At 49.5% G+C, this 24,841-nt stretch overlaps 1 protein-coding gene across 7 annotated transcripts in view; it reads right to left on the bottom strand.

Annotated features, from left to right (window-relative positions):
- FRMD5 (FERM domain containing 5) overlaps positions 1-24,841 on the bottom strand; it is a 330,285-nt gene that overhangs the window by 6,040 nt on the left and 299,404 nt on the right. For 3 of the 7 annotated variants that reach the window (XM_066341484.1, XM_066341481.1, XM_066341485.1), the window contains exons 6-13: positions 23,436-23,559; positions 19,776-19,863; positions 11,340-11,428; positions 8,065-8,128; positions 7,453-7,544; positions 5,225-5,299; positions 4,612-4,680; positions 2,893-2,999 (exon numbers count right to left, since the gene is read on the bottom strand). In XM_066341484.1, the coding sequence (XP_066197581.1) occupies positions 2,893-2,999; positions 4,612-4,680; positions 5,225-5,299; positions 7,453-7,544; positions 8,065-8,128; positions 11,340-11,428; positions 19,776-19,863; positions 23,436-23,559 (708 nt within the window). Of the gene's footprint in view, positions 1-2,892; positions 3,000-4,611; positions 4,681-5,224; positions 5,300-7,452; positions 7,545-8,064; positions 8,129-11,339; positions 11,429-11,750; positions 11,807-19,775; positions 19,864-23,435; positions 23,560-24,841 lie in introns of those variants that run through there. The other 4 variants (XM_066341482.1, XM_066341486.1, XM_066341483.1 and 1 more) reach the window with 3 other exon arrangements.

The raw sequence follows: 24,841 nt of genomic DNA, 5'->3' as shown, positions 1-24,841 counted from the left end.
GCTTTAAGCTGAGAAGAGAGAGAGCAAAGGTTGTGATACTGGAGAGATCAAATCAGAGGGACAGGCCCTGGCCGGTTGGCTCAGTGGTAGAGCGTCGGCCTGGTGTGCAGGAGTCCTAGGTTCGATTCCTGGCCAGGGCACACAGGAGAAGCGCCCATCTGCTTCTCCATTCCTCCCCCTCTCCTTCCTCTCTGTCTCTCTCTTCCCCTCCCGCAGCCAAGGCTCCATTGGAGCAAAGTTGGCCCGGGCGCTGGGGATGGCTCTATGGCCTCTGCCTCAGGCGCTAGAATGGTTCTGGATGCAACAGAGCATCGCCACCTGGTGGGCATGCTGGGTGGATCCCAGTCGGGCGCATGCGGGAGTCTGTCTGACTGCCTCCCCGTTTCCAATTTCAGAAAAATACAAAAAACAAACAAACAAAAAACAAATCAGAGGGACACCAGAAGCCATTTTATACTGAACTGTTGGTGTTCTCAGTAAACAAGAGAATGGATATGTATGCATTTCTAGTAATGTCTAACAAACACAATTACTCTGTAAATGTTAGCCTTCTGTTCCTTCAACAGACCTCACCTGCGTCATTCCTATGGCAGGTTAGTCCCATATAGACCTTCAGGTTTCACCGTAAACCACTACCACCCTCACCTCTTTATCAAACCTGTTATTCTGGGACGATGGGGTGGGTGCCATGGGTGGGATCTGGGTGAGTGGCACAGCAAACAGAGGAGTGTCTCTTTTACCTTGGAAGTGCTCCAGCTGAGTACCTTGCCCAGAGGTGGCTCCCAGCGGGCTGTGGGGCACAGTGGTCAGGAGCCTACCCTGGAGCCGGGGCCCCATCCTCAGGATGCGCACACTCAGGGGTCGAAGGCAGTGATTAGTCAACCGGAGCTGAACGCGGACTCTGGTGTGAATTTTAATCAGACTCTTCCCCATGGTAGCCCAGGAAAGCAGGTATTTCTTCAGTGCAAACCAGCTGATTTCTTCATGGAAACCAGCCAGGCAGGGAGACAGGGAAAGGATGGAAAACCACTAGGGACAGAAGATTTGTGATCTCACACTATGGCAGCCCCTTCGCAGTGCCTTCCGTGCTGGCGAGAGAAGGGCAGCTCCGCAAGCCCCAGAGCAGGCTGAGCTGCAGGAAAAGGGCAGCTCTGAGAGGCCCATGTTATCAGGGGCTGGACTCAGCCAGGAGCACTTAGAGCCATAAAAAGTAATGCTTCCCCAGCCTGTAGCTGTTTCCCTGAGGCCCGTATAAGGAGCCTAGACCTCTCAGAGGGTGAGAGACAGAGAGGGAAGGGAACAGTCCCTGAGGGCAGGAATCAGAGCTGGCCCAGAAAATCCAGGGGTTTGGGCTGATGGGCTCTGGGGATGGGTGGGCTGTGTCCCATCTTCCGCTGGGATGAACCCAGTCGCTTCAGCCTCAGGATGGATGGGATGGGGACACAGAGGGGGAGAAACTTATACTTCCTCAAAAAAGAAGAAAATCTACCTTCCTGAGATGAACACCCCAGAAGAAGAGGGACTGTGAGTCATACTCAGTTTCCCTGCTCAGCCAAGAGGAGGAAAAACCAGGATGTTGTGTATACTGATGGTTGGACTCCAGTAATTCCATACTTTGCATATGATTATACTTGGGAGTTTACAAGACACCTTCCACATCCACATCCCACTCTACTGAGGGGGCAACAGGCTCAGAGAGGTTAAGCAACCTGCCCAGAAAGTACGAGGCAGAGCTCTGATTTCAGTCTCACCTTGGACTTCCTGACCAGGGCTCTTTGCACTGTGCTTGCTGCCTCCCCAGAACGTGCCTGTACCTCAGCTTCCTTGCAACCCACGGGAAGGGGGACGTCCCTTTTTTACAAATGAAACAACAAAGGTACTCAAATAACTAAGGCACTTGATGATGGTTGCTAAGTCAGGGTTCAACCGTGAAGAACCATACTCAGGTGATAGAGTCAGGGACACATCATAAAATCCTAAACACAAACCAGAGATCCTCGTGGGAGAAGCAGCGAGATGTCCTTCCTAACCTAACCGGTTCTTCCTTTTCATTAACAAGCAGGATTCACTCAGAAAGGACAAAGGGACTTCCCTCCCCAGCCTTCAACACACAAACTGGTTTGAAATAATCCTGCTGCTTGTGATTTGAAGTTCTACAAACTATCATCATTAGGAATGAAAAGTTTTACACTTGTATCCAGCCTGTGGGGCAAGCTGAGTCAGGGACCACAGCAGGGGGGCACTGCTCTGAGTTTCTAACAGTATTAAGTACCCAGAAACTGGAGAGGTATCAGCCTCAGGCTACTGGGGCATCTAGTTCTGAAGATACACAGACTTTGTCTCTTCCCACCTCCACCTACCCCAAAGGGAGGGAAGGTTTGAGAGAGATGAGTATGTTGGGTTTCCTAAGACAATGTTAAAGAATTCATATAGCAAGAGGACAGATTTCTACACTTAAAGTGAAGGTGGTAGCAGTTAATGAAATGTTTCAGAATCGAGAGTTTTATTTTTTGGTTAACTGCGTCGGCCACCCTGATCATTTAAGCTGTGGGTCAAACCTGGAAAACAAGTGAAAAACATCTTGGTGGAAAGCAATTTCAGAACTGCGTAGAACGTGATAGATCCCACAAGCACTCTTTCCCAAATGTCTACCCCAAATACTATCAGATCTACAACCCCTCCTGGACTCCAGCTTAGCAGGGCTGAATGGGATTCCCCTTTACCTGACACCCACAGGTGTTCCCATGTACTGGGTGGAAGGAACCTCCCCGCCATCAGAGAAACTGGCTGCTGTCTCTAATGCAAATTCACTTCTTTTCAAGGTCCCTGAGTGGAACTGGGCTAAGTCACAACTTGGAGAAACCTGTGGTCATCTCCAGAGCTCGTGCTGACCTTCCATGATGGAGATGTGAACAGCTCTTCTCCGGGTCCTGGGAACGCTGCTCAGCCTGGGGCCATGGGTTATCGAGGGACAGCTGCGACTGGGAACCATCCCAGCTCTGAGGGAGGTTAAAGAAAAAGAACACACAGTTAGCTCAGTGCACAGATTGCTGTGCTCAGGACTGAGAGTTGAGGAGTAGTTATTAGAATTGCCTGGATGTATTAAAATTTTTGTTTTGTTTTTATTTTTTTATTTTATTTTATTTGTATTTTTCCAAAGTGAGAAGCAGGAGGAGGCAGTTAGACAGACTCCCGCATGCACTTGACCAGGATCCACCTGGCATGCCCACCAGGGGGAGATGCTCAACCCATCTGGGGGGTTGCTCCGCTGCAACCGGAGCCATTCTAGCGCCTGAGGCAGAGGCCACAGAGCCACCCTCAGCGCCCGGGCTAACTTTGCTCCAGTGGAGCCTTGGCTGCAGGAGGGGAAGAGAGAGACAGAGAAAAAGGAGGGTGGAGAAGCAGATGGGCGCTTCTCCTGTGTGTCCTGACTGGGAATCAAACCCGGGACTTCCACATGCCGGGCCGACGATCTACCGCTGAGCCAACTGGCCAGGACCTGTTTTTTTTTTTTTTTTTTTTTTTTTTTTTTTTTTTGTGTGTGTGTGTGTGTGTGTGTGTGTGTGTGTGTGTGTGTGTGTGACAGAGAGAGACAGAGAGAGGAACAGACAGACTGGAAGGGAGAGAAATGAGAAGCATCAATTCTTTGTTGCGGCACCTTAGTTTCTCTTTATTTTTTACAGAGACAGACAGACAGGAACAGAGAGAGAGATGAGAAACATTAATTATCAGTTTTTCATTGCGACACCATAGTTGTTCATTGATTGCTTTCTCATATGTGCCTTGACCGTGGGCCTTCAGCAGACTGAGTAACTCCTTGCTCAAGCCAGTGACCTTGGGTCCAAGCTGGTGAGTCTTGCTCAAACCAAATGAGCCCGTGTTCAAGCTGGCGACCTCGGGGTCTCAAACCTGGGTCCTCCGCATCCCAGTCCAACGCTCTATCCACTGTGCCACCTCTTGGTCAGGCCTGTTTTGTTTTTTAAAAAAATCTTTAATACCTGCCTGACTGGTGGTAGTGCAATTGATAGAGTGTTGATCTGGGACATTGAGATCCTAGGTTCAAAACTCTGAGGTTGCCAGCTTGAGTGCAGGCTCACCAGCTTGACCTTGGCTTGAAGCCCACAGTCACTGGCTTGAATAAGGGGCCACTGTCTTGACATGAGCCCCCCCCCCCCCCAATCTGGTCAAGGCATGTATGAGAAGCAAGGATCTCAAAACTAGTTTACATGTAGTATGAGAGGGCTGTGGGCTATCCCTGGCTTCCTGTAATGAATTGATTTCACAACCAATGAAATCTTGCTGCGAGGACATATCCTCCATGGTGTATGACCAATTCTAGGACTTGGGAGAACAGTAGAGAATTACCCAGGAAGTTGGCTCCCGGATCTGATGTACTGTCTGTATTAGCCAACCCTCATCTCTATCCAGGCTCAGGGACACCAGGGGCAGACAATTTCCCACGCGTTTAGCTGAGATGGGTCTCTTCATTTTACCTGCCCTGTTCTTCTTCCCCTTTTGGCCAGAATCTTCACATTACCCAAACTGCTGGCTCTTTTGAGATTCTGGGACTTGAGCTGGAACTCCTTTTGGGAGAATCCCCTGGCAGCCTACCTGTGGATTTCTGGTGGTTCCCGTTTGATCTTGGCACTCGACTCCATTACTTCTTTTGCTACTCGGCCACTGTAAGTAGTATAATAAAACAACCAGCAAGAAATCAGACAGGGCGCCGTAACTGATCTCAGATTACTTTGGCTGAACTGGGAAATGGCCTCTTTGGCCTACCCCTTCCCAATGTGTAGGCCACTGAGAAAGGCTTGCTTGCTGGGGTAGAGTTCTAAGGTGCCCTGACAGCTGATTTTAGAGGGCTCTATATCTGGAATCTTTGGAATCCTCCATTCTCATTTAAGAATGATTCTTCATTTTCCAGCATGTTCCAAAAATACTGTACAAAAAGAAATCTGTAGACATAAAAAGAATTACTGTTACAGTTTTTATTGTGCTGCTATTGTAAGGGCAGAAGGCACTCATTTAAAACCCTGCAGACACAGCTGCAGGGAAGGAAAGAAATAGTCAAAAGATTAGGAGACAGACTTGGATGGAAACCTCAGGCTTTTCTGGAGGTTCCTAGTTTCTTTGCTCTCAAGCATAAGAAGCACTGAGCCATTGTTTTGGAGAGGAGGGTCTGAAAATAGGTCCATAATGGTTACTTACTGTCACTATTTACCTGTATCGGAACCGGCTCCCTTTAAAGAATAAATTGCTGCTGGACACTGTGCGGACTTGGCTTGACTTCTCCAGCCTGCAGCAAGGCAAAGTCCAGTGTGACAGATGGTCTGCAGCCGTCTCACAGGCTAAGACAGCGCCTTCCTTCCAAAGCGACTTGAAAAAACCCCTCCTGAAAGGCCCTTCAGAGCCGTGCTTGTCTCTAACTCTCCTTTAGTACCCAAGGGCTTGGCCCATGGCCTCAGTGCCAGGGGCAGGAATGTTGAACCCCACTTCCATGTCAGGAGAATGAGGGCTTCCCAAGAATGATTCATGGGGTTCACCAGGGAGACTGAGAAGATAAATGTCAGGGATGATTTCCTGGGGGAATAATAGAGTGCCTCCCACTGAATCTCAGCAAGGGCTCTTCTTAGCAGTGTGACCTGGAGCAAGTGTTTTTCTGTCTCTTAGCCTCAGTCTTATCTATAAAATAATGGAGCTGGGACTGTTTGACCTCGAGTCCTTTCCAGCTCTAGCATTTGATGATTCATGTCCATGCCTGGGTAATTGTTGGTGGAGAAGAGAGTAGGGGCTGCCTTTCTAGTCCATCTCCTCGGAGAGTCCTAAAGTAAATTCTATGAGACTCTGAGCAGTCCTGAAATGAAGAAGCTAGCTTAACTTTAGTAAAAGGTCCATCATTCATTTGACTTGGAACCATTCTCTCATCCCCAGGATGCTTAGACACATCACCTTCAAGGCTGTAGAGATAGCTGATGTGGAGGTTTTAGAAGCCTATGGCATCTGTAAAATAGCCTTTTGGGTGACCCTTGTTTCCACTTATTTTTTAAAAATATATTCCCTGATCCCACTTCGCAAAGGAAAGTTATGCAGAGCTGCCCAGAGTGAAGTTTCCCAAGATCCAACCACAACATGCCCTGGGTGACCGTGCTGCTAAGCCAGCCAGGAGTCCATCTATGTCTGAGGCCTTTGTCATGAGCGGGAGGTAAATATTTAGGGAGCTGTCCCCTCAATCCATGGACAGCAGTTCCTCAGAGTCACCATCCCCACCTATCAGGGCTGTGAGGCTCTGCCTCCTTGCCCTCCTGCCCAAGCACACACTTGATTCCGACTTGGCTCCCTTCAAAGCCCTGGACCAAAGCAAGAATTGCAAATGAGAGATACTCAGAGGCCAAATAGCCCCTGCTAGAGACTTGGCATAAGCGGGGTCCTGATCCAGGCTAGAGACTGAACACTTAATTGGAGCATTAAGTAGTTAATGGAAAACAGTGAAAAACGACCTTGGTTTTCACTGTGGGTGCTGTCGAAGGTTGGTATGGAAGTCCATTAGTGAAAAGACTTAGGAACTGAATTTGGTTAGAGGTTCTGTCCCCATGACACAGAAAAATAAAGGCCTCCAGAAATGGTGCTGAAATGTTCTCTTGGCTTTCCTTGGACAGCCAGGGACTGGAAATAGAATCTGCATTCTGTTTTCAAAATAAGACCAAGGGTTTTATTAAAACAGACTTTATCTGGCATTACCCTATTTTCTCCTTGGGCTATTTCTTTGCTCCCTAATGCCTTTATGACCACTTTCTTAAGCATTGAAAACTGAGCACAAAACCTTCAAACACTTCACAGAATTCTCTGGTAAGCCAAGTTGTCTTTGGTCCAAAACAGGATTCTCAATACTGGACAAGTCCTTGCCCCCTCCAGCCACCCCATCCTAGGCTCCTAGACACTCGGCCTGTCCGCAACACTTCTGGCCGTGGCACTCCAGGAAGGGCTGGGATCTGCCAGTTTAGCACCAGGTCACCCTCTGGGGAGTGGACCTTTGGACCTCACCAAAGCTTAGGGAACTGCTCTGGGTGCCTGCCCCTTCATGCAGCTGTCATGTTCTGAGCAGTCTTAGGGCTCTGACTGGCTTCATGGAGCCAGTTTGATTTGTCAGGCACCCATGGGCTTTTTCTGGCCCATGCCTTAATCTGAAAACTCAGAACTGCTTTGGCACCAAGGACTGTCCAAGGACATCACAAGGCAGAGTCCTTAGGCAACTCTACTGAAACACATTTCCAGACCTCAGCCCTGCCCCTCCAGGGGTACATGTGCACACACACAAACACACGGATCTGACTTACAAGGAAGCCCAGCCTTGTCATTTCTCAAAGTTTCCTGCCCATCACTCCTCTACACTTAGTTTTTATGGCTTTTTGGCTCTGATAATGACAGTCCCCATGCCATGGGTCCACTCACTTGTAGAAGGCTTGGTTCTCAATTCCACATTTCCAGAGATGCTTGCAGGCTTCTGGAGTTGGAGCAAAATATGTGAGAATAATTTTCTTTTCCTACAAAAGAAGAAAACCCACATAGAAATAGCTGAGTGTGGATGGTGTGGATGGAGAAGTAAAGGGTGAAATGGGCCAGCGCACTGTCCCGAGTTGTCTGAGGGCTCCCCTGACTCACGGGCTGCAGGCTGGGGGCTGCCTGGCAGCTGGCTAGTTGTGGGAGAAGCCTAGCAGGACCCATTGGGGCACAGCTCGGTTGTGTGCATAGGGTCACGCCTGGCAGGACCAATCAGAGTGAGTCTCAGCTGGTCTTGGAATTTTCCTGTGGAAGCGAAAGAATCTCACTTTGACTGCATTTCCTGGAGGCATGGAACCTGTGGGTGTCATCAGTGTCCCCAAGGAAGCCTTATGTTCCAGGGCCGGGCCACTTCTCCCTCCCTCACCTCTAGGTTTTGACCTCGGTCTGGGCTTAGCATGCAGGTGGCCTGGCTCTATCTGGCTGGACCCCCTCTGTTCAGCCCCGGCCATCAGGGCCATCCCAGTGCCCAGCCCTCCTGAAGAGAAGGAAGCCAGTACTCACCTCTTTCTGACTTACGTATAAATAGAAAGTCTTTCCTTCAAATTTCAGCTTGGTCACCTCATTCCTAGAAGCACACAGAGAGTAGCAGTCATCTTGCTGCGGGCTGTGTGTTCACAGCTAAGTCTTGTAGATGCACAGCCCACCCTGATGGAAGGGGCTTCAGGCACAGACACAGTTTTAGCCAAAATTAGAACTACAGACAGCAGCGCAGTGGCCTTCGAGAACAGTTGTTGAAACAGTTCAATTCACAGTTTTCTGGTCAAACTATATTAGGGCGATAGGAAGATTTCAGGCTCATCAACAGTGGCTGCAAAGGGAAACCCTGGCATGGGCATGGGAAGTGAGTCTAGGTAGAGTGGTCCCGGGCCATTTCAGGATTTGGATCATAACATAAGTGCATTATCTGGATGGGACTATCAAACGTAAAATGCCACAGTAGCTGATGAGGCCAAAGTTCAAGATACAGCAAATAATGAGGAACAATGCAACCAGGTTCTGAGGGAGTTGAGTCTTTCAGGTGACTGTGCCACTGGATGGAAAATGCAGTTTAATGCAGACAAATATCAAACAATCTCAGGGAGGGGGCGGAACAACATACCAAAGAGAGAGAACAGATTACATGGAACAGTCATGCAGCGTACTGACCAGGAAAGGGGCTTAGGGGTTTTTGTAGAAAAATCCTTGAAGCCACCAGCCCAGTGAATGGCTGCAGTAAAAGAGGCAAACAGGATACTGGGGTACGTCACCCGTGGGACAGACACAAATCAGAAGAAGTGACATGGTTACTGTACATGGCACAGCGTAGATCTCACCTCAACACACTGCTTGCAGCCTCGGTTATATTTACAAAATGGAAAAAGTGACTGGGGTCGCAGGTGGATATCCCTGAGAGCCAGAGAACGAGGCCTCGGCATTGGTCACTTTCCACTTGCATTTGCCTGATACAGCCGCCCTAGGAGCCCAAAGGTCCTCCAGCCTCACTGGGGGCTCAGTCATTTTTCTCCCCATTGGGATCCCCATGGTGGTCTGGCCACACATATCTGTCTCTATTAGCTTCTTCCTTTTTGCAGTGTTTGGGGAGATTTCTTCAATATCCTAGGAAGTAGCTGAAAGGTAGTGAGAACCACGTACTCAGTTCACTACTGGAAAAAACAGGGAACAAAGGAAGATCACTTGTTCCCTGGAAATCATAGCTAGGTCAGGATGAGCATTCATAACTGACCACCAGTTCTGCACTAATACAAGACAGTGTATTTCTAACCTGTTTTGATGCCCTTCCAGTCAATCAGTAAGTCAATCTTTTTTATACACAATACAATAAATATCAGTTGGTTAATATATAAACAAGCACACATATAATTTAGGCTTCAACAAGAAAGATAGAAAAGCCCTGACCGGTTGGCTCAGTGGTAGAGCGTCGGCCTGGCGTGCAGGAGTCCCGGGTTCGATTTCCGGCCAGGGCACACAGGAGAAGTGCCCATCTGCTTCACCCCTCCCCCTCTCCTTCCTCTCTGTCTCTCCCCCTCCCGCAGCGAAGCTCCATTGGAGCAAGGATGGCCCGGGCGCTGGGGATGGCTCCTTGGCCTCTGCCCCAGGCGCTGGAGTGGCTCTGGTCGCGACAGAGTGACGCCCCGAGGGGCAGAGCGTCGCCCCCTGGTGGATCCTGGTCGGGCGCAGGTGGGAGTCTGTCTGACTGTCTCTCCCCGTTTCCAGCTTCAGAAAAATGCAAAAAAAAAAAAAAAAAAAAAAGAAAGCTAGGAAAGTAAGAGTTTCCTATTGGAAGTGACTGGGTTTACATCTATTAAAGTTGCGACGTCGTGAAGAGGAGACTTGCTGCAGATGCAAGAGGATCAAGGTCTGGGAAGAACCAGGTGAACATCAGGGCTTTGGGAGCGGAAGGGACATTTTATGGTCTGCATGTCCCTGTACCAGGTGTGTCCTACCTTAGAGGCAGCTACCTTAGTCAGAGTGTGGCTCAGGACATGGGCTCTCTAAGGAACATCAGGCAACCCAGCTGTAGCCAGGTAGCAAGTGCTCCTCACTGGGAGGGGGAGTGGTGGCCCCATCTTGCTCATTTTTTTCTGAAAAGTATCTTGTTGGATAGAAGACCCCAAACCCTTACCATCTGCACTCAAAAAGAATACAGTGAATGGGCTAACTTGAGCTGGGGGTGTCTAAGGATCAGTTTCACTAGCACTTGGTTGATCATCATATTGCCAGTTTTCACAAGAGCAGTGAGGGTAGAACGGTGGTGTCCGGAGGAGGTCAGCACAGGAGCTGAAGAGGGCATGGAAGGATGGACGCCCTGCAGCTCCCTCAGCAGAAAGCTTGTCAGGAAGCAGCTCTGTTCTCAGATTCCCATTAACTCTTTTGGAGAAGGCAAAGGAAACAAGACAGGAGCAGGCTTCCCTGGCTGAGCTCTGCTGGGCCCAGGAAAGCCACTTGTCTAAGCCCATGAAGCTCTAAGCCACAGTCTAAGGCCCAAGAAGATACAGAAATCACAGAAGCTACTAGAATATGCAACGTGTTTTGATGAGGCTGAAAGATGTTTGCACGGGCCAGAAAAAGGGTCTCCAGCAGCCAAATGCAGAGTGCACTGTATTGGCTCCCAAAGCCATGAAGCAGAATAGATCCCAGACAGATGGGGCAGGGAAGCAGCTATTGAGAATGGCTTCAGCTGAGGTAGTGTCTCTTGCCTGCTTGAAGTGGGCATGGGAGGGAGAGGGAGAGGGAAGAGAAAGTGGAGATGTGACTCTTGGAGCCTGAGGACAACTAATCCCTAAAGAGGGATATGACAGATAGAGCAGTACCCACAGTGGGGGGCAGGGGAGGGTTGGCCTGAGGAGGGTGTTTGCCAGAGCAACAGGGTAGCTTCTGTCTGCCCCAGGGGTCACTGTGAGCCCCTCCATAGGAGAGTACGGGAGTAAGCATCCATGCAGATGCTATGGCCCTCAGTGGGGAACAGTCCCAAAGTGTTCGTTCTCATGGAAAATTTGATTCTCTAACCTTGGCTCCAGCCCTAGGCCTCTCATCATACCCAGAAATCAATCTTCCACACCTTTTCTTCCTCTGGAGAGGCCATTGGCTCTCAGGAACACCCCTCTGGAAGAGCAGGATCCCTCGGAAGGACCACTACCTTCATCAGTTAGCATCATGGATGCAAGGCTAGTGAGGGTTCAGGACCGTAACTGCCCAATCATAGACAAAGGACATGGGAACCACAGCCCACCCCAGTTGTGGTATAAAAACCTTGTCTTGGAAATGAAGATATTCACCATTTAATGAAGTGGACCCTCTTGTTTCCTTGAAGAACAACAAACCCAAAAGGAGTGAAGGCCAGAAATGCAGCATTTCCTGACACATCCTGAAACACAGAAAGACTTCTCATCAGGGTGAGGCCAGCACAGAGGTGAAAGGGTGAGAAACAACAGTTGTTCATCAGTGATACAGGCTAATGCTCGGCAGGAGGTCACAGAGGGAAGAGCATGGCATTTCCTTACCGCCCCTGAGCCTCAGAGCCCTTAACTGTAAGTTGTAGATTATAAGGATGCCAGTCTTAGGAGGCATACCAATCTTAGGAACATCCAAAGAGAATGGCAAACCCTCACACATCGCTGGTGGGATTGTAAAAGGTCGCAGCCACTTTGGAAAGCAGTTTGGAAGTTCACATTGTTAAGCATAGTTACCTTATGATCCAGCAATTCTACTCCTAGGCATGTACCCGAGAATTGAAAATACATGTTCACACAGAAGCTTGTGTGGGAGTGTTTACTGTAGGGCTGACTATTCATAGCAGTCAAAAAGTGGAAACAATCCAAATGTCCATCAACTGATAAATGACTCAACAAAATGTGGCACATCCATGCAGTGGAATGATACTCAGCCATAAAAAGGCATGAAGCACTGGCACGCCACAGCCTTTGAAAACGCTATGCTAAAAGAAGCATGTTACAAAAGATCACATTGTATGATTCTATTTATATGAAATGCCCAGAATAGATAAATCCTTGAGATAAAAAGGCTCCTGGTTGGCAGGAACCATGGGGGTGAGGACATGGAGAGTGACAGCTAGGCACAGGGTTTCCTTTTGGGGGTGATAAAACTTCTAAAATTAGATAGTGGTGATTGTTGCACAACTCTGAATATACTAAACCACTACTGCTTTAAAAGTGTTGGGCAAACAAGTGTGTTAGGCTTGCTCACTTGTACGTTGCCTGAGCACGGGGCAGCACCCTGTGTGTACAGTCTATGTAAGGCTGCAGGTGCTTGCTCTCAGGGCGCTGGACTGTAGATTGTGGATTGCCTGCTGCCATTGGCAGGGGCCGCTGTTGTAGAAGGCCTTCCCCCCCACCCCCCTGTCTGTCAGTCCTGAGAGGGAGAGAGAGAAAGGGAAGCGGTTTTCCCTGCCTGCTTGCTCATCTGACGTTGCAAGACAAACGGAATGGGCCACCACCCTCCAGCTCTACAGTTCCTTTACCATCTGCCTGAATCCAGTGCCAATCTACATGGCCACAACCACTGGCCTTACAAAAAGGATGGATTTTATGATATTTGAATTATATTTCAAAAAAGCTATTACCAGAGAAGGAGGGAGGTAGGGAGAGAAGGTGAGAGAGAAAGAGAGAATGAATACAGCAGTTATGATGGTCCCTATATACTGGGCTCCTGGAAGGCTTAGCTGAAGAAAATAAGCAACTGGCCAAGTGGAACAGTCATCACCATCCCTAAGGTGCCTGAATCAACAAAGAGGCCTCCTGGTCACCATCACCTGTCACCATTAGTAACCAACAAAGAGGCTCTCTGATTACCTGTCACCTTCAGTAACCAACAAAAGGGCCTCCTGGTCCCCTGTCACCATCAGTCTGGAAACACCAGGCTTGAGGTTCTGAGCAAAGAGGAGCGCAGATGCAGCCCCTCGTGGGAAAACGAGCTCCGTGGGGACAGGCCTTTCCGAGACTGGGCAGGGCACAGGAAGCTGGCTGAGCAGCTCTCCCTCTGTCAGAGAGCTTCCTCCATAATGGGGCCTCAGGTATGCATCTGCTCTGTCAGGACGTGTGTTCACATGGCTGGAAAACTGGTCAAGTGTGCATGCAGGACAGCTGTCTGGGCCACAGCTCAGACAGTGCCACGGAGTCAGGGTCAGGCACCTGCCATGAGGCATATGAATGAGGGCCTTGGCTGTCGGGCTCTCCCCGTCTCTCCCACCTTCAGGGTTCACCTTCTGGGAATGGGTCTTCAGCCTGACCAGTCCCAAGAACAGTGGGGCCTCTAGGACTTGCTGAGCCTTGCCTCGAGAATAAAGTGCTGTTTTGCCCTAAGTCTGTCTTATAGAGTCAAGGTTATAGGTGTGAGCATCTGGGCCCAGGGAATAAATGAAGTACATGTTTTGCAAACATTTCCAATTAATGTATTTTTATTATTGTGCTTTCCTTTGGGATTGTCGTGACCCTGACACTTGCCTGCAAATACTATGTCGTTCAACCCATGGGCACAGCAAAAAGCTGTTTAAAAATAACCTGAATGGCGCCTGACCAGGCAGAGGCACAGTGGATAGAGCGTCGGACTGGGATGCAGAGGACCCAGGTTTGAGACCTCGAGGTCGCCAGCTTGAGCGCGGGCTCGTCTGGTTTGAGCAAAGCTCACCAGCTTGGACCCAAGGTCGCTGGCTTGAGCAAGGAGTTACTCGGTCTGCTGAAGGCCCACAGTCAAGGCACATATGAGAAAGCAACCAATGAACAACTAAGGTGTCACAACACGCAGTGAAAAACTGATGATTGATGCTTCTCATCTCTCTTTGTTCCTGTCTGTCCCTATCTATCCCTCTCTCTGACTGTAAAAAAAAAAACAAAAAAAAAACAAAAAACCTGAATGGAGATACTGTGAAGCCATGGGGCTGGATTTCCTCCTACCTGACATCAGTGCTCGGTGGTGGTTAACACAGCGCCAGCAGCACACACAAGCACGGGCCCTGCCAGGGGCACCAGCGCTAACCTGGCAGGTTGACAGAGATATGGGTCAGGGCCCTCAGGGTGGAGAATGCCTGGGGAGGAGGGGGAGGGAGGCTCTGCTCGCAGGTAGGCAGCCTGCCTCTGACAGGGGGCGTGGGGGCACCAGGAGGCTTCCCACTCACTGCGCAGGCAGGATCCAAGGAAGTCCTAAAACTAAAGGTTTCCAAAGACAGAGACTTGAGGGTGGGGACCTGACCTTATTTGTACTCAGTGCAGGCCTGCAGGAAATGTTTCTGTATGAATGGCTAGGACAATCAGTGGGCCAGAGGGTCCAGTGTGGCTGCAGTGGGGGAAGCACACATGTGAGCAGAACATCAGGCACCGTGGGGCGAGGGGGGCAAGGTGCCTTCCTGTACTCCCCAAGAGCCAGGAAAGACGTAGGAAGAAGAATAGGGGGAAGGAGGAAAAGAAAGTGTTGGAGAGGGTTGAGGGTGGCTTGAGATAACAGGTAAAGAGCAGAAAGGAATGCAGCAGGGTGGGCCAGGAAGGGCCTCTCTCTGCTCCCTGCACCTCTGACTCCAGCGGGCAACGGCAGGGCAGAGGAGAGAACTTGCACCATACCATGCCGTGGGCTTGGGGTCAGACCACCCAGGCCCAGGCTCTGGCTCTGCCACTCACTGCCCTGTGTGACCTCTGCCAGGTCCCTTCATTTCTCCCTGTTGCAGACTCCTCGTTATAAAATAAGGGTTGATACTATCAACCTCTTAGGCTGTGCTTAGTAGGCACCCGATACATACTAGTGGTTGTGTTGTTAATGTTATAGGGGCTACTAATTAACTCAGTTTATTGAACTTAATTCAAAATCTTTTTTAAAAAAACCTAACATGTTACTGTTTTTCCTGATATTGATGGGTTTAAATGATGTTAGTCAGGAATGGGTGTGTGGGAAGTTGGGGTAGAAAGGGGGAAGTCAGTCTTGTTAGGGGGCCGTGGAGAAGGGGGGTTTGGGTGATACAAGTGGGAACTGGGGTGAAAGTAAAGTAGGCAAAAGGGGCAAGAGACAGGCTGTGACAGAGATCGGTGGGAGTCACCCAGTGATGGGAAGAGAAGGTCTCCCCACAAACTGGGTGCTGCTGGCCAGGTTGCCAGGTTGGCACTGGCCATTTGCATCATCCAGACACCTTGGGGCTGGCTTCCCGGTGAAGGCAGGTGTTGGAGTTAGAGGGAGGAAACAGTCTCTCCTGACCAGACTGGTTGATTTGGGAGCAAACGGAATAACTCCAATTAGATGCCACATCAGTCCAATAAGTAATAACAGCACCTTGACCAATCCCAGCCCAGTTTCTCATATGAAAAGAGCAAGTCTCCAAACTGCTTGCAATGCAACAGTTCTTGATGAAGGCCGCTACAAGGCCCTGGCACCCGGGCATCCACGGGGCAGAGGCCACCAGCATGTTTGCTACTTGTCTGGCATATGAGGAGCAGTGCTCGGGATAATAGTGAGAAACCTCATCTCCGTACCAGCACAACAGCACAGACAGACAGCCATGCTGACTCCTCTGGCACTTGCCCAGCTTCCTCTAACATGGCATTCTCATTGTGAGGCTGCCCTCGGGATCTGTGTGCAAGAGGACAAGTTATGTGACAAAAAGAGAAGGAAAAGAGGATGAGAAGTGACAGAGACAATGGTAACCTGTCCCCTTCCCAACCTGATGAAATCAGTACCCACAGGGCTGAGCTGTTAATGGACATGGGGACTGGACTAAAAATTCAGGTCCTGCCTGACCAGGCAGTGGCGCAGTGGATAGAGCATCAGACTGGGACACAGAGTACCCAGGTTTGAAACCCCGAGGTTTTCTCCTGGTCTATTTAGAACAGACATAAAACCACTTGGTGAACTTACATTAAATTTTTATATGATTTCAGTAGTTTTGTAGGTCTTTGCCTTCTCTCTATCACAACTGATAGCAAGTCCCGCTTTGTTCCTTAATAAATGCCATCTCCAGAAGGAAGGCCATGATTGATAACTGAAAGAGCACAGCATTGAGACTCAGACAGCTCTGGGTTAGAGTCCCAGTACTGCCTGTACCAGTAACTCTGAACATGTCAGCTCGTCCCTCAGGGGCTCAGTGTTCTTATCTTAAAAAGAGGACAAGACTGGCCCTGGCCAGTTGGCTCAGTGTAGAGCAGGGGTCTCAAACTCACGGCCCGCGGGCCGCATGCGGCCCGCCGAACAATTTTGTGCAGCCCGCAGACTAATCCACGAAGTTCAAAATATTTTGGATAAAATTAAGTAAGCCTAGGGGCCTACTTGTATTTTTCATTTCTCTAGCATCCTAGCTAGATATTAGCTTAGTTAACAGCAGTTGTGATGTGAACTACAGTTTCTGGTCGTTTTGTGACACTGAGTAAACTGCATGTACGATTGTGCTTGTTGTACTGATTTTTTTTTGTTTTCAACTGCAGTGAGAAAAATGTTGCGTAACAGTTGCCTTTTGTAGACCTACTGCGGCCCACCGAACGGCTGTGATCTTGCTCTGCGGCCCACATGCTGAGTTGAGTTTGAGACCCCTGGTGTAGAGTGTCGGCCTGGCATGCAGGAGTCCCGGGTTTGATTCCCGGCCAGGGCACACAGGAGAAGCGCCCATCTGCTTCTCCACCCTTCCCTCTCTCCTTCCTCCCTGTCTCTCTCTTCCCCTCCTGCAGCCAAGGCTCCATTGGAGCAAAGTTGGCCCAGGTGCTGAGGATGGCTCTGTGGCCTCTGCCTCAGGCGCTAGAACGCTAGAATGGCTCTGGTTGCAGTAGAGCAACGCCCCAGATGGGCAGAGCATTGCTCCCTGGTGGGCCTGCCAGGTGGATCCCGGTCGGGCGCATGTGGGAGTCTGTCTGACTGCCTCCCCGTTTCCAACTTCAGAAAAATACCAAAAAAAAAAAAAAAAAAAGGACAAGACTATCTTGGTAGTGTTACTGAGATTAAATGAGATAGTGCCCATAAGTGCTTGGCACGCTCATTCAATAAATGGCACCTTTATGACTTATAATAAGGTTGGGTATAAGCTGGGTATCTATGATGGGCCTGATTACTCCACAAACATCAACAGGGCAGGAGGCCCTGCAGGAGACCCAGGGGAAACAACCAGTCCTAGGGTCCCCTCGAAGGAACAGGATGGTGGATCCTGGGGCTGGAGAGGTGTCAGGGCTGGGGACACCTGCCCTTTGCTCCACTTTCCTAATCCAGCAGCTGTAAGCTTGGTCTGCTGGGGCTCCTGCCAGGAGTTGGGGGTTGTAGGGAGATGCGAGAGCTCAGAACAGCTTGTGAAAGTTCAGAGTTCGTGTATTACTGTAAGGCAGCTAGCTAGCTACTGGAGCCCTCAGTCTGTCCCACCCAGATCTCCTCTTCCTGGTCCCAGGGCCAGACAAGGACACAGTGAGCTGAAAGAAACCATGGACAGCAAGAACAGCAGCTTCTTAATCAGTCCAGGAGAACAGAGCCCAGCCAAAGTGTTCTGCTCTCATTTAATTATCAAAACGATTCCTCTTCTGTCCTCCCTAGGGCTGCGTGCCCCAGATTCCCTGGGCCCAGTAATTGCCTCTCTGTTAATAGAAATCATCAGTATTTATTACACCGAGTGCCCCAGCTTATTTCAGCTCTCCTTGTAGCAACATTAAGACGAGTTCTTGGTAGCATATCACCAAAGTGACTCTACTTAATGACAAGAGTAAAGGCTCCAAAACTGTTGCTCAAGAAGGCTGAGAAAATCCTGCACCGGAGCCCAGTGAGATGAGGGGCCTTGTATGGGGTCTGCAGCAGGGCCCCAACGTGGCCCTGGGTGAGCAAGAAGTACAGGGCCCAGGAGCAAGGGACTGGAAGCCCAGTGCTATGACCACTCCCACCTTCTCCCCAGAGGAAGTCTCCTGAGGACTCCTGTTCCTTATAGATACATAACGGGAAGTGACTTGATTTCAAATTCTTGCTCTACCACTGTGGCTTCCTGGGACCTTTATCTACTCATCTATAAACCAGGGAACATAGTATCCATCCCCTGGGGCTGGAGTGAAGATTAAATGAGAAATTAATGGGAAAGGGTCCCACTGGGCCTGCCATGAGAGATGTGTCACCAATGTCTCTTCCCTCGTTTCTGAAGTCTCTTCAGCCTGTGCCCAAGGACAGACTCATCAGAGACAGGGCTGAGCCAGGAACCTGACAGTCACTTCGTTGTGCCCAGGTTCACTGTCCCCAATGTGTTGTCAGGTGACAGGGATCCATCTCTGAAGAGATGGGCACTCTGTGTGGCCTTAAGGGGACAGGGCAGGTTTGGAGTCAAAACGAAAAGTCCTGGCACCTTCTCATGTCCAGCTCTGTCTGAAGCAGCTATGTCTTTCAAGGGCATGAAGTGACTCAGCAGTTCAGGGGGAGCGCAGTTGCTGGGCACCCACTGTGTACAGATGGGCAAGGTGAGGCTGAGGGAAGGCTCAAAAGGCCCCAGGAAGTAGGAGCCCATGGAGCCAAGGCCAGCTGACTCCAAAGTTCTCTTTAGTCCTATGCAGGTCCCCCTGCTGACAGTATCTAAGCAATTAATGAAAGCTGAACTACATGCAGAGGTATTTTACTTATTTATTTAGACAGGCAGACAGACAGACAGGAAGAGAGAGATGAGAAGTATCAACCCATAGTTGCAGCTCCTTAATTGTTCATTGATTGCTTTCTCATATGTGCTTTGACCAGGGGGCTCCAGCCAAGCCAGTGACCTTGAGCTCAAGCCAGTGACCTTGGGCTCAAGCCAGCGACCATGGGGTCATGTCTATGATCCCACGCTGAAGCTGGAGACTCCACACTCAAGTTGGTGAGCCTACGATCAAGCCAGCCAGCTCAGGGTTTCAAACCTGGGTCCTTAGCGTCCTAGGTAACCCTATATCCACTGCGCCACCACGTGGTCAGGCAATTATTTTAATGATGTCCTTAACCTATTAGAAAGAAAAGGTCAATGTCCTCCTGTTCCCATTAGATACACTCTCCCTCAGATCAGTTTGATAATCAGTTTTACTGGTGGTACTGGGGTCTCTCCAGTGGTAGAAAGACAGCTGCAAACACCGGGAGAAACTGAGGCAGAGATGGGAGTGTCAAAGCAAGTGGGAAATGGAGGGATATGACCTCAGAATGTAGGAAAAGGCCACGGGTCCCCACTGTTCTCCACAGTGACTGTGGCTGCCTGAGCTCATCTCCACAATGTCAGACACATGTGAGTAATTACAGAGGTTTTCTCTGGGCAGAGCCTCTCTGGCTGGTTCCTGTCTCGCCCTCACAGGCTCATAATGGAATTAAATGTGACTCCGCTGCAGTTCCATGCAGTGACTTACGCTGCTGTAGTCAATAAAACCCACTCTTGGAAAGAAACTCGATTATGGGTCAGGGAAGGGAGGGCAGTCCACTGAGCTGCCTGTGATCATTCCCTGTTGGGGGCCCTTCCATGTTCCTCCTCTCTTCATTTCCACCAAATTACCTGCTGCTGCCAAACTGGGGCCCCCGTCTCAGATTTGTTATTTAGACTGACTTTGCCTCAGACCCCTCCAACACTGATGTGGCAGCATAAAATTATGCAGCGTGGAATCCAGAGGAGTTTTCAAAACAAGACATTTCCTCTGGTATCTGTCACTAAAAGCTAATCAGCCAGCTATCAAAGGGGTTGGGGGTGCGGGCATGGGGTCCCCACCTGCTTGTTGTCCTCTATAGGAGGCGAGGTCACCATGGGGGGGGGCTCTTACCTTACATGGGTGAGGGTCCACTCCGTATGTCTCCAATGTCTGCGCTTTTCTTAAAAAGTTTAGTTCTGATGTTGCTGGTGTTTGACCACTGGAATAAAGAAAATGGGATGATTTCAGCCTGACCTGTGGTGGTGCAGTGGATAAAGCATCGACCGGAATGCTGAGATTGCTGGTTCAAATACCCGGGCTTACCCAGTCAAGGCACATACGAGAAGCAACTGCTAATACAAGTTGATGCTTCCGGCTCCTCCCTTCCCAACTTTCTCCTCTCTCTGAAAATCAGTAAATAAAGTATTTAAAACAAAATGAAGGCCTGGCTAGTTGGCTTAGTGGTAGAGTGTTGGCCTGGCATGTGGAAGTCCCAGGTTTGATTTCCAGTCAGGGCACACAGGAGAAGCGCCCATCTGCTTCTCCACCCCTACCCCTATTACTCCTCTCTCTCTCTCTCTCTCTCTCTCTCTCTCTCTCTCCCCCCCCCTCCCTCACTCTCTCTCTCTCCCTCTCCTGCAGCCAAGGCTTGATTGGAGCGAGTTGGCCCCGGGCACAGAGGATGGCTTCATGGCCTAGACCTCAGGTGCTAAGAGCTCAATTGATGAGCAATGGAGCAACGCCCCAGATGGGCAGAGCATCGCCCCCTAGTGGCCTTGCCGGGTAGATCCTGGTTGGGGCACATATGGGAGTCTCTGCCTGTCCTCCTCTCAGGAATAAAAAAAACAAAACAAACAAACAAAAAAAGGGATGATTTCAGGGTTTCCTGTTTCCATAGCTTCTCCTGAGGCAAATTACTAACAAGTGCACAGGATAAGTCTCACACCACAATTTTTCCCTGCTCTAAGACCAATTCAGAGATTCCTATCTAGGGTCAAAAACACAGATGTCTTCAGGGTGAGGCAGACTACATAATGAATGACATGGGCTGAGTGTAAGCAGTAAGGAGTGGTGGGGACTGTGTCAAACTGGGGAGTGCTAGGCCATCTGATGAGGGCAGCTGCTCCTCTGCTCCAAGATGGTAGTCACGTGGGAATGCAGGGCCCAGCATTGCTAGATGTGATTTTTAAAGAGAAATCAGAGATACTGATTTTTATGTGGTATTTCATGATTTTAAATACTGTAGGGTCAAACAAAACACATCTATAAGTTGGCTGCAAGCCATGCCTTTCTCATCTGTGATCTGGTTTAGACTGAAATACAAAGAAGGGGCCTGTATATCTTGCTGTTGCTGCCTAACTCTCTTTTCCAAGAGAGAACCTGAGAATGGAGGGTGAGGAGATACAGCCGGAGGAAGTGCTGAATTCCCCAGACTCCACTATAACTCTGTCTGTCCACAGCGTGATTGATGAGTTTGAAAAATAAACAAAGAACAAAAGAAAGAAACCAGCCCTGGCACCAAGCCGTGGGAAGAAGGGGCCTTCAGCATCATCATTCTCCTCGCACTGCCGCGTTAGCAGGTGTGTAGATGGGCTCAACACAGACCAGTGGCAATATCTCCATCGTCAGGCTCCCTCAGGGCCCGGAGCCCTGGCAAGGCAGACGTACTTCTAAAAATGTGGTTGGCTTCGGTGTGAGGAGGGGCGGGCGATTGGTGACGGGCAGGAAGACAAACCACCCAAGGGAGGAGCAGCCCCGAGTGTCCCTCTGGAGAGGCATCAATCAATCAGTACTTATGTGCCAGCCTCTGTGCTGCCTGCTGTAAAATATGCCAAGGCATGGAGCACACAGTCTGGGCCCTTGAGGCACTCATGTTAGAGTTGGAGAAAGGAAACACAGGCACATTTTCACATGGTGAAGGTGAAGCTGAACCTGGGAAAGTAGTACCTGTAAGTAGGCATTATGTTGACCATAGATTTTCTACATCCACCAGATGTGCCGAGACACAGGGAAGGTGTTTGGAAAATGCCCGTGCAGCAAGGACAGGGCCCCTAGCTCTTCAATTCACCTTGGGAGTTGGCCCAAACCTCTGGGGCCCTCAAAGCATACATCATTTCCTGGGGGATCTCCAGCCTTCTACCAGGTTTCTGTAGAACTATCCCCACTGCTCTGACATCTAAAACCTTCCTGGTAGCACCTCAGGAGAGTCTCAGAACATCCCTGCCATCTCCTAGCGAACTCTGAACCCTCACACAGGTCGGTGTGTATTCCGACCTTTACCACAAGGGGCCGCTATTTTCCTAAGAGTGATGGGAGGAGCCCGGTCACTGGGAAAGGCTGGCTTGTCCAAGGAGAGGGCTGGGCATTGGCTAGGATTCCACCTCTGACGGAGTCTCCATTCCTGTGGGAGGTCAGGAACCCATCCTGGCACACACGGTGGGCAGAGGTCTGCAAAGGCTGAGGAGGCTGTGGGGACATATTTGCTGGTAAATCTTTGAGTGAAGATGAAGATGAAGAGTGTGTGTGTGTGTGTGTGTGTGTGTGTGTGTGTGTGTGTGTGTGTGTGTGCGTGTGTGTGTTTATGGGGCCAGGGGATCAGGGTAGGGACTGGTTCAGGCTTAGTATTATCATTAGAAATATCTTTTACCCCACTTGGGAATTTTTCTTCCCCAGAAAGGTGGTTACACAAACATTTAAAAAAATTATTATTTTTTTGACAGAGGCAGGGAGAGAGAGAGACAAGCACATTGAGCTAGCTGCTCCTGTATGTGTCCAGATCGGGGATAGAAGTGGCAACCTCCATGCTCCAGGACAAATTAATGCTTATTGATTTTAGAGACAGAGAGAGGAGGCAGAGAGAGAGGGGCGGGGGAAGGTAAGCATTTGTTGTTCCACTCAGTCATGCAGTTTCTGGTTACTTCTGGTGTGTGTCCTGACCATGGATCGAACCCATAACCTGTTGTTTCTGGATGATGCTCTTAACTGACTGAGCTAACTGGCCAGGGCCCATTTTTAAAAATTAAAAAAAAAAAATATATATATATATATTGATAGGACATGATGTTTTATTTTAGAACACTGCATTATACATAACATTTTCCTTGCCAGTCGATCTGTTTGGGGACTGCATGCTCAAGCATGCCATACAAAATGGAGCCCGAACAACCCCTCCTCCCCCTTTTTTAAAATCAATCTTTGTAGAAAAATCCAATTTCATATGGGTGAAATGATGCATTAATGCTATTTGATGGAATTAGGAATATTCTGGGCGAACTAAGAATTTGAGGACAAGCCTCCTTCTCCCAGCCGCTTCTCTCCCCCTTCGCTCTGTGTAGGGGGCAGGGTTGAGGCAGTGCCGAAGACACAGCCCCTGAGCCACGTGCTCACAGGCACCCACAGTATTTTTGGTCAGACCAGCCCGGTGCAGCCCCCTCCACTGACCTGGGGCCCCTATATGTCACAGACATGGGCAGACTCTTGCTCTTTTTTTTTACATCCCCACTCAATCTCTCCTCTAATAATTTTTCTCTTCTGCTGTTTTCCTTTTTGCCAGTTCATACTTTTCACCTTTGTCTCTTCATTCTTCTTGGGATCAGGAAATACCGTGGAGGCCAACTCCAGCCTGTTTTCCTTGCTACACAACTCTTGCCTTTAACCCTCAGTCCACCCCACTCCTGGGGAGTGAGCCCTGAGGTGTGCTGTCAGTGGGTCACTGGAAATGGTGCCTCCAGAGTCACAAAAGTCAGGCTGTGGGGGAGACAGTGTCCTGGACTTGAACTGAGTGTTACTCACCTAAGTTCTGTCCTGTGAATCTCAGCAATTTTCCTTTCCAGCTTCTCTGAATGTTTAGGGAAAAACTGGAACTTGGAGCTGTAGCCTTCAGGGTGTTTCCCTGGGTCATAATCTCCGATCTCCGCTTGGAAAAGGAAAGTAGAGGAAAACAATTGAGGTTGGCAAAGCAATGAAAGATGAACACAGAGAACGAAATTCAAAGCCAGGTTTACAATGAACAGTAGATCTTGAGCATGGCTGTGGTCTGGCAGAGGGCACGCCTCTCAGGAGCATGTCCCTGTTTGTTTGCCCAGGTGTGCACACTTCGTTGACGTCAAGTCTAAGCAGATAATAGACAGATTCTATTATCTGTCTGCTTAGACTTGATGTGTTCTGAAGGCACCTCAAGTAAATATGCAATAAAAGAGCAGAGGTCTACACTGTGGTCCTCATCCATTCAGTTATGAGAAGAGGGCCTGAGAGCAATGCTCTTGGGGCAACACAGCACACTGTGAGCCTGATCGGGAAGAAAGAACCTCCTGGGCCTGAGTCAGGTCAGAAATCTTGCTTTGAGGACTTTAGCAGGGACACAGCACATTTATAGATGAGCCTTGACCCAAACTCGGAACTCAACTCTCAGTCCAAATCAAATGAAATCAAGTGAATAAATCTGAGTAAATACTCATAGGGCTGAGCAGGTTCCAGGCGCCCTAGAGAAAAATGCAGAGCAGGGGGCGGGGGGGAAAACTGGTGGGAACCAGAAAGTGCCCTTGACATCAGCAGCACCAGGGCCTGAGGCTGACCTCTCAGCCCCCTGCAGAGGGTGGGCTTTGCCCAGCAGCCCATCCTTAAAGCTGCTAAGCTCCCAGATCTTAGAGATCTTTGGGGGCAGGGGTGGCAGTGGGTCTACGGTGCTCTCCACAGTGTGTTCCTAGTTAGAACCGGCTTTCTCCACTTGAAGTACCCACAGGGAACGTCGCGGGTCTGTGAAAGGAAGGACGTTATGAAGTTCTAGCTGTCTTGTGGTTGCCCTTTCTCTTTCCCTACTGAGAACGAGAGGAGTCTGGCGGGATGAGTAAATACTAAGGGGAAAATGTGCCTTTCTCTCACAGCTGAATATTATGCTTTCAAATACTTGGGAATTTCTATTACTGAGCAAGAGACTAAAGGCTTCTCTGGGCCTAAAGTCCAAAGTGACCTGAGCCATGGAGCCATTTATTATGATTTGGTTTAGAAAGCTCCAAGTGGAAGAAGACATCAATGTTGGATATCAATTTCCTTAAAGGAAAAGAAAAATGAGCTGTAGCTGGGAGGCCCAGTGGATGGAGCGTCATTCTGGTACACGGAGGTGGCAGGCTCGATCAGGTCAGGGCACATGTGAGACACAATCAGTGAGTGCACAACTAGGTGGAGCAACTGAATAGAGC

This window comes from Saccopteryx leptura, chromosome 6 (genome assembly GCF_036850995.1).
Source record: "Saccopteryx leptura isolate mSacLep1 chromosome 6, mSacLep1_pri_phased_curated, whole genome shotgun sequence".
NCBI lineage: Eukaryota > Metazoa > Chordata > Mammalia > Chiroptera > Emballonuridae > Saccopteryx > Saccopteryx leptura.
This window is presented reverse-complemented; position numbering and strand designations above follow the sequence as displayed.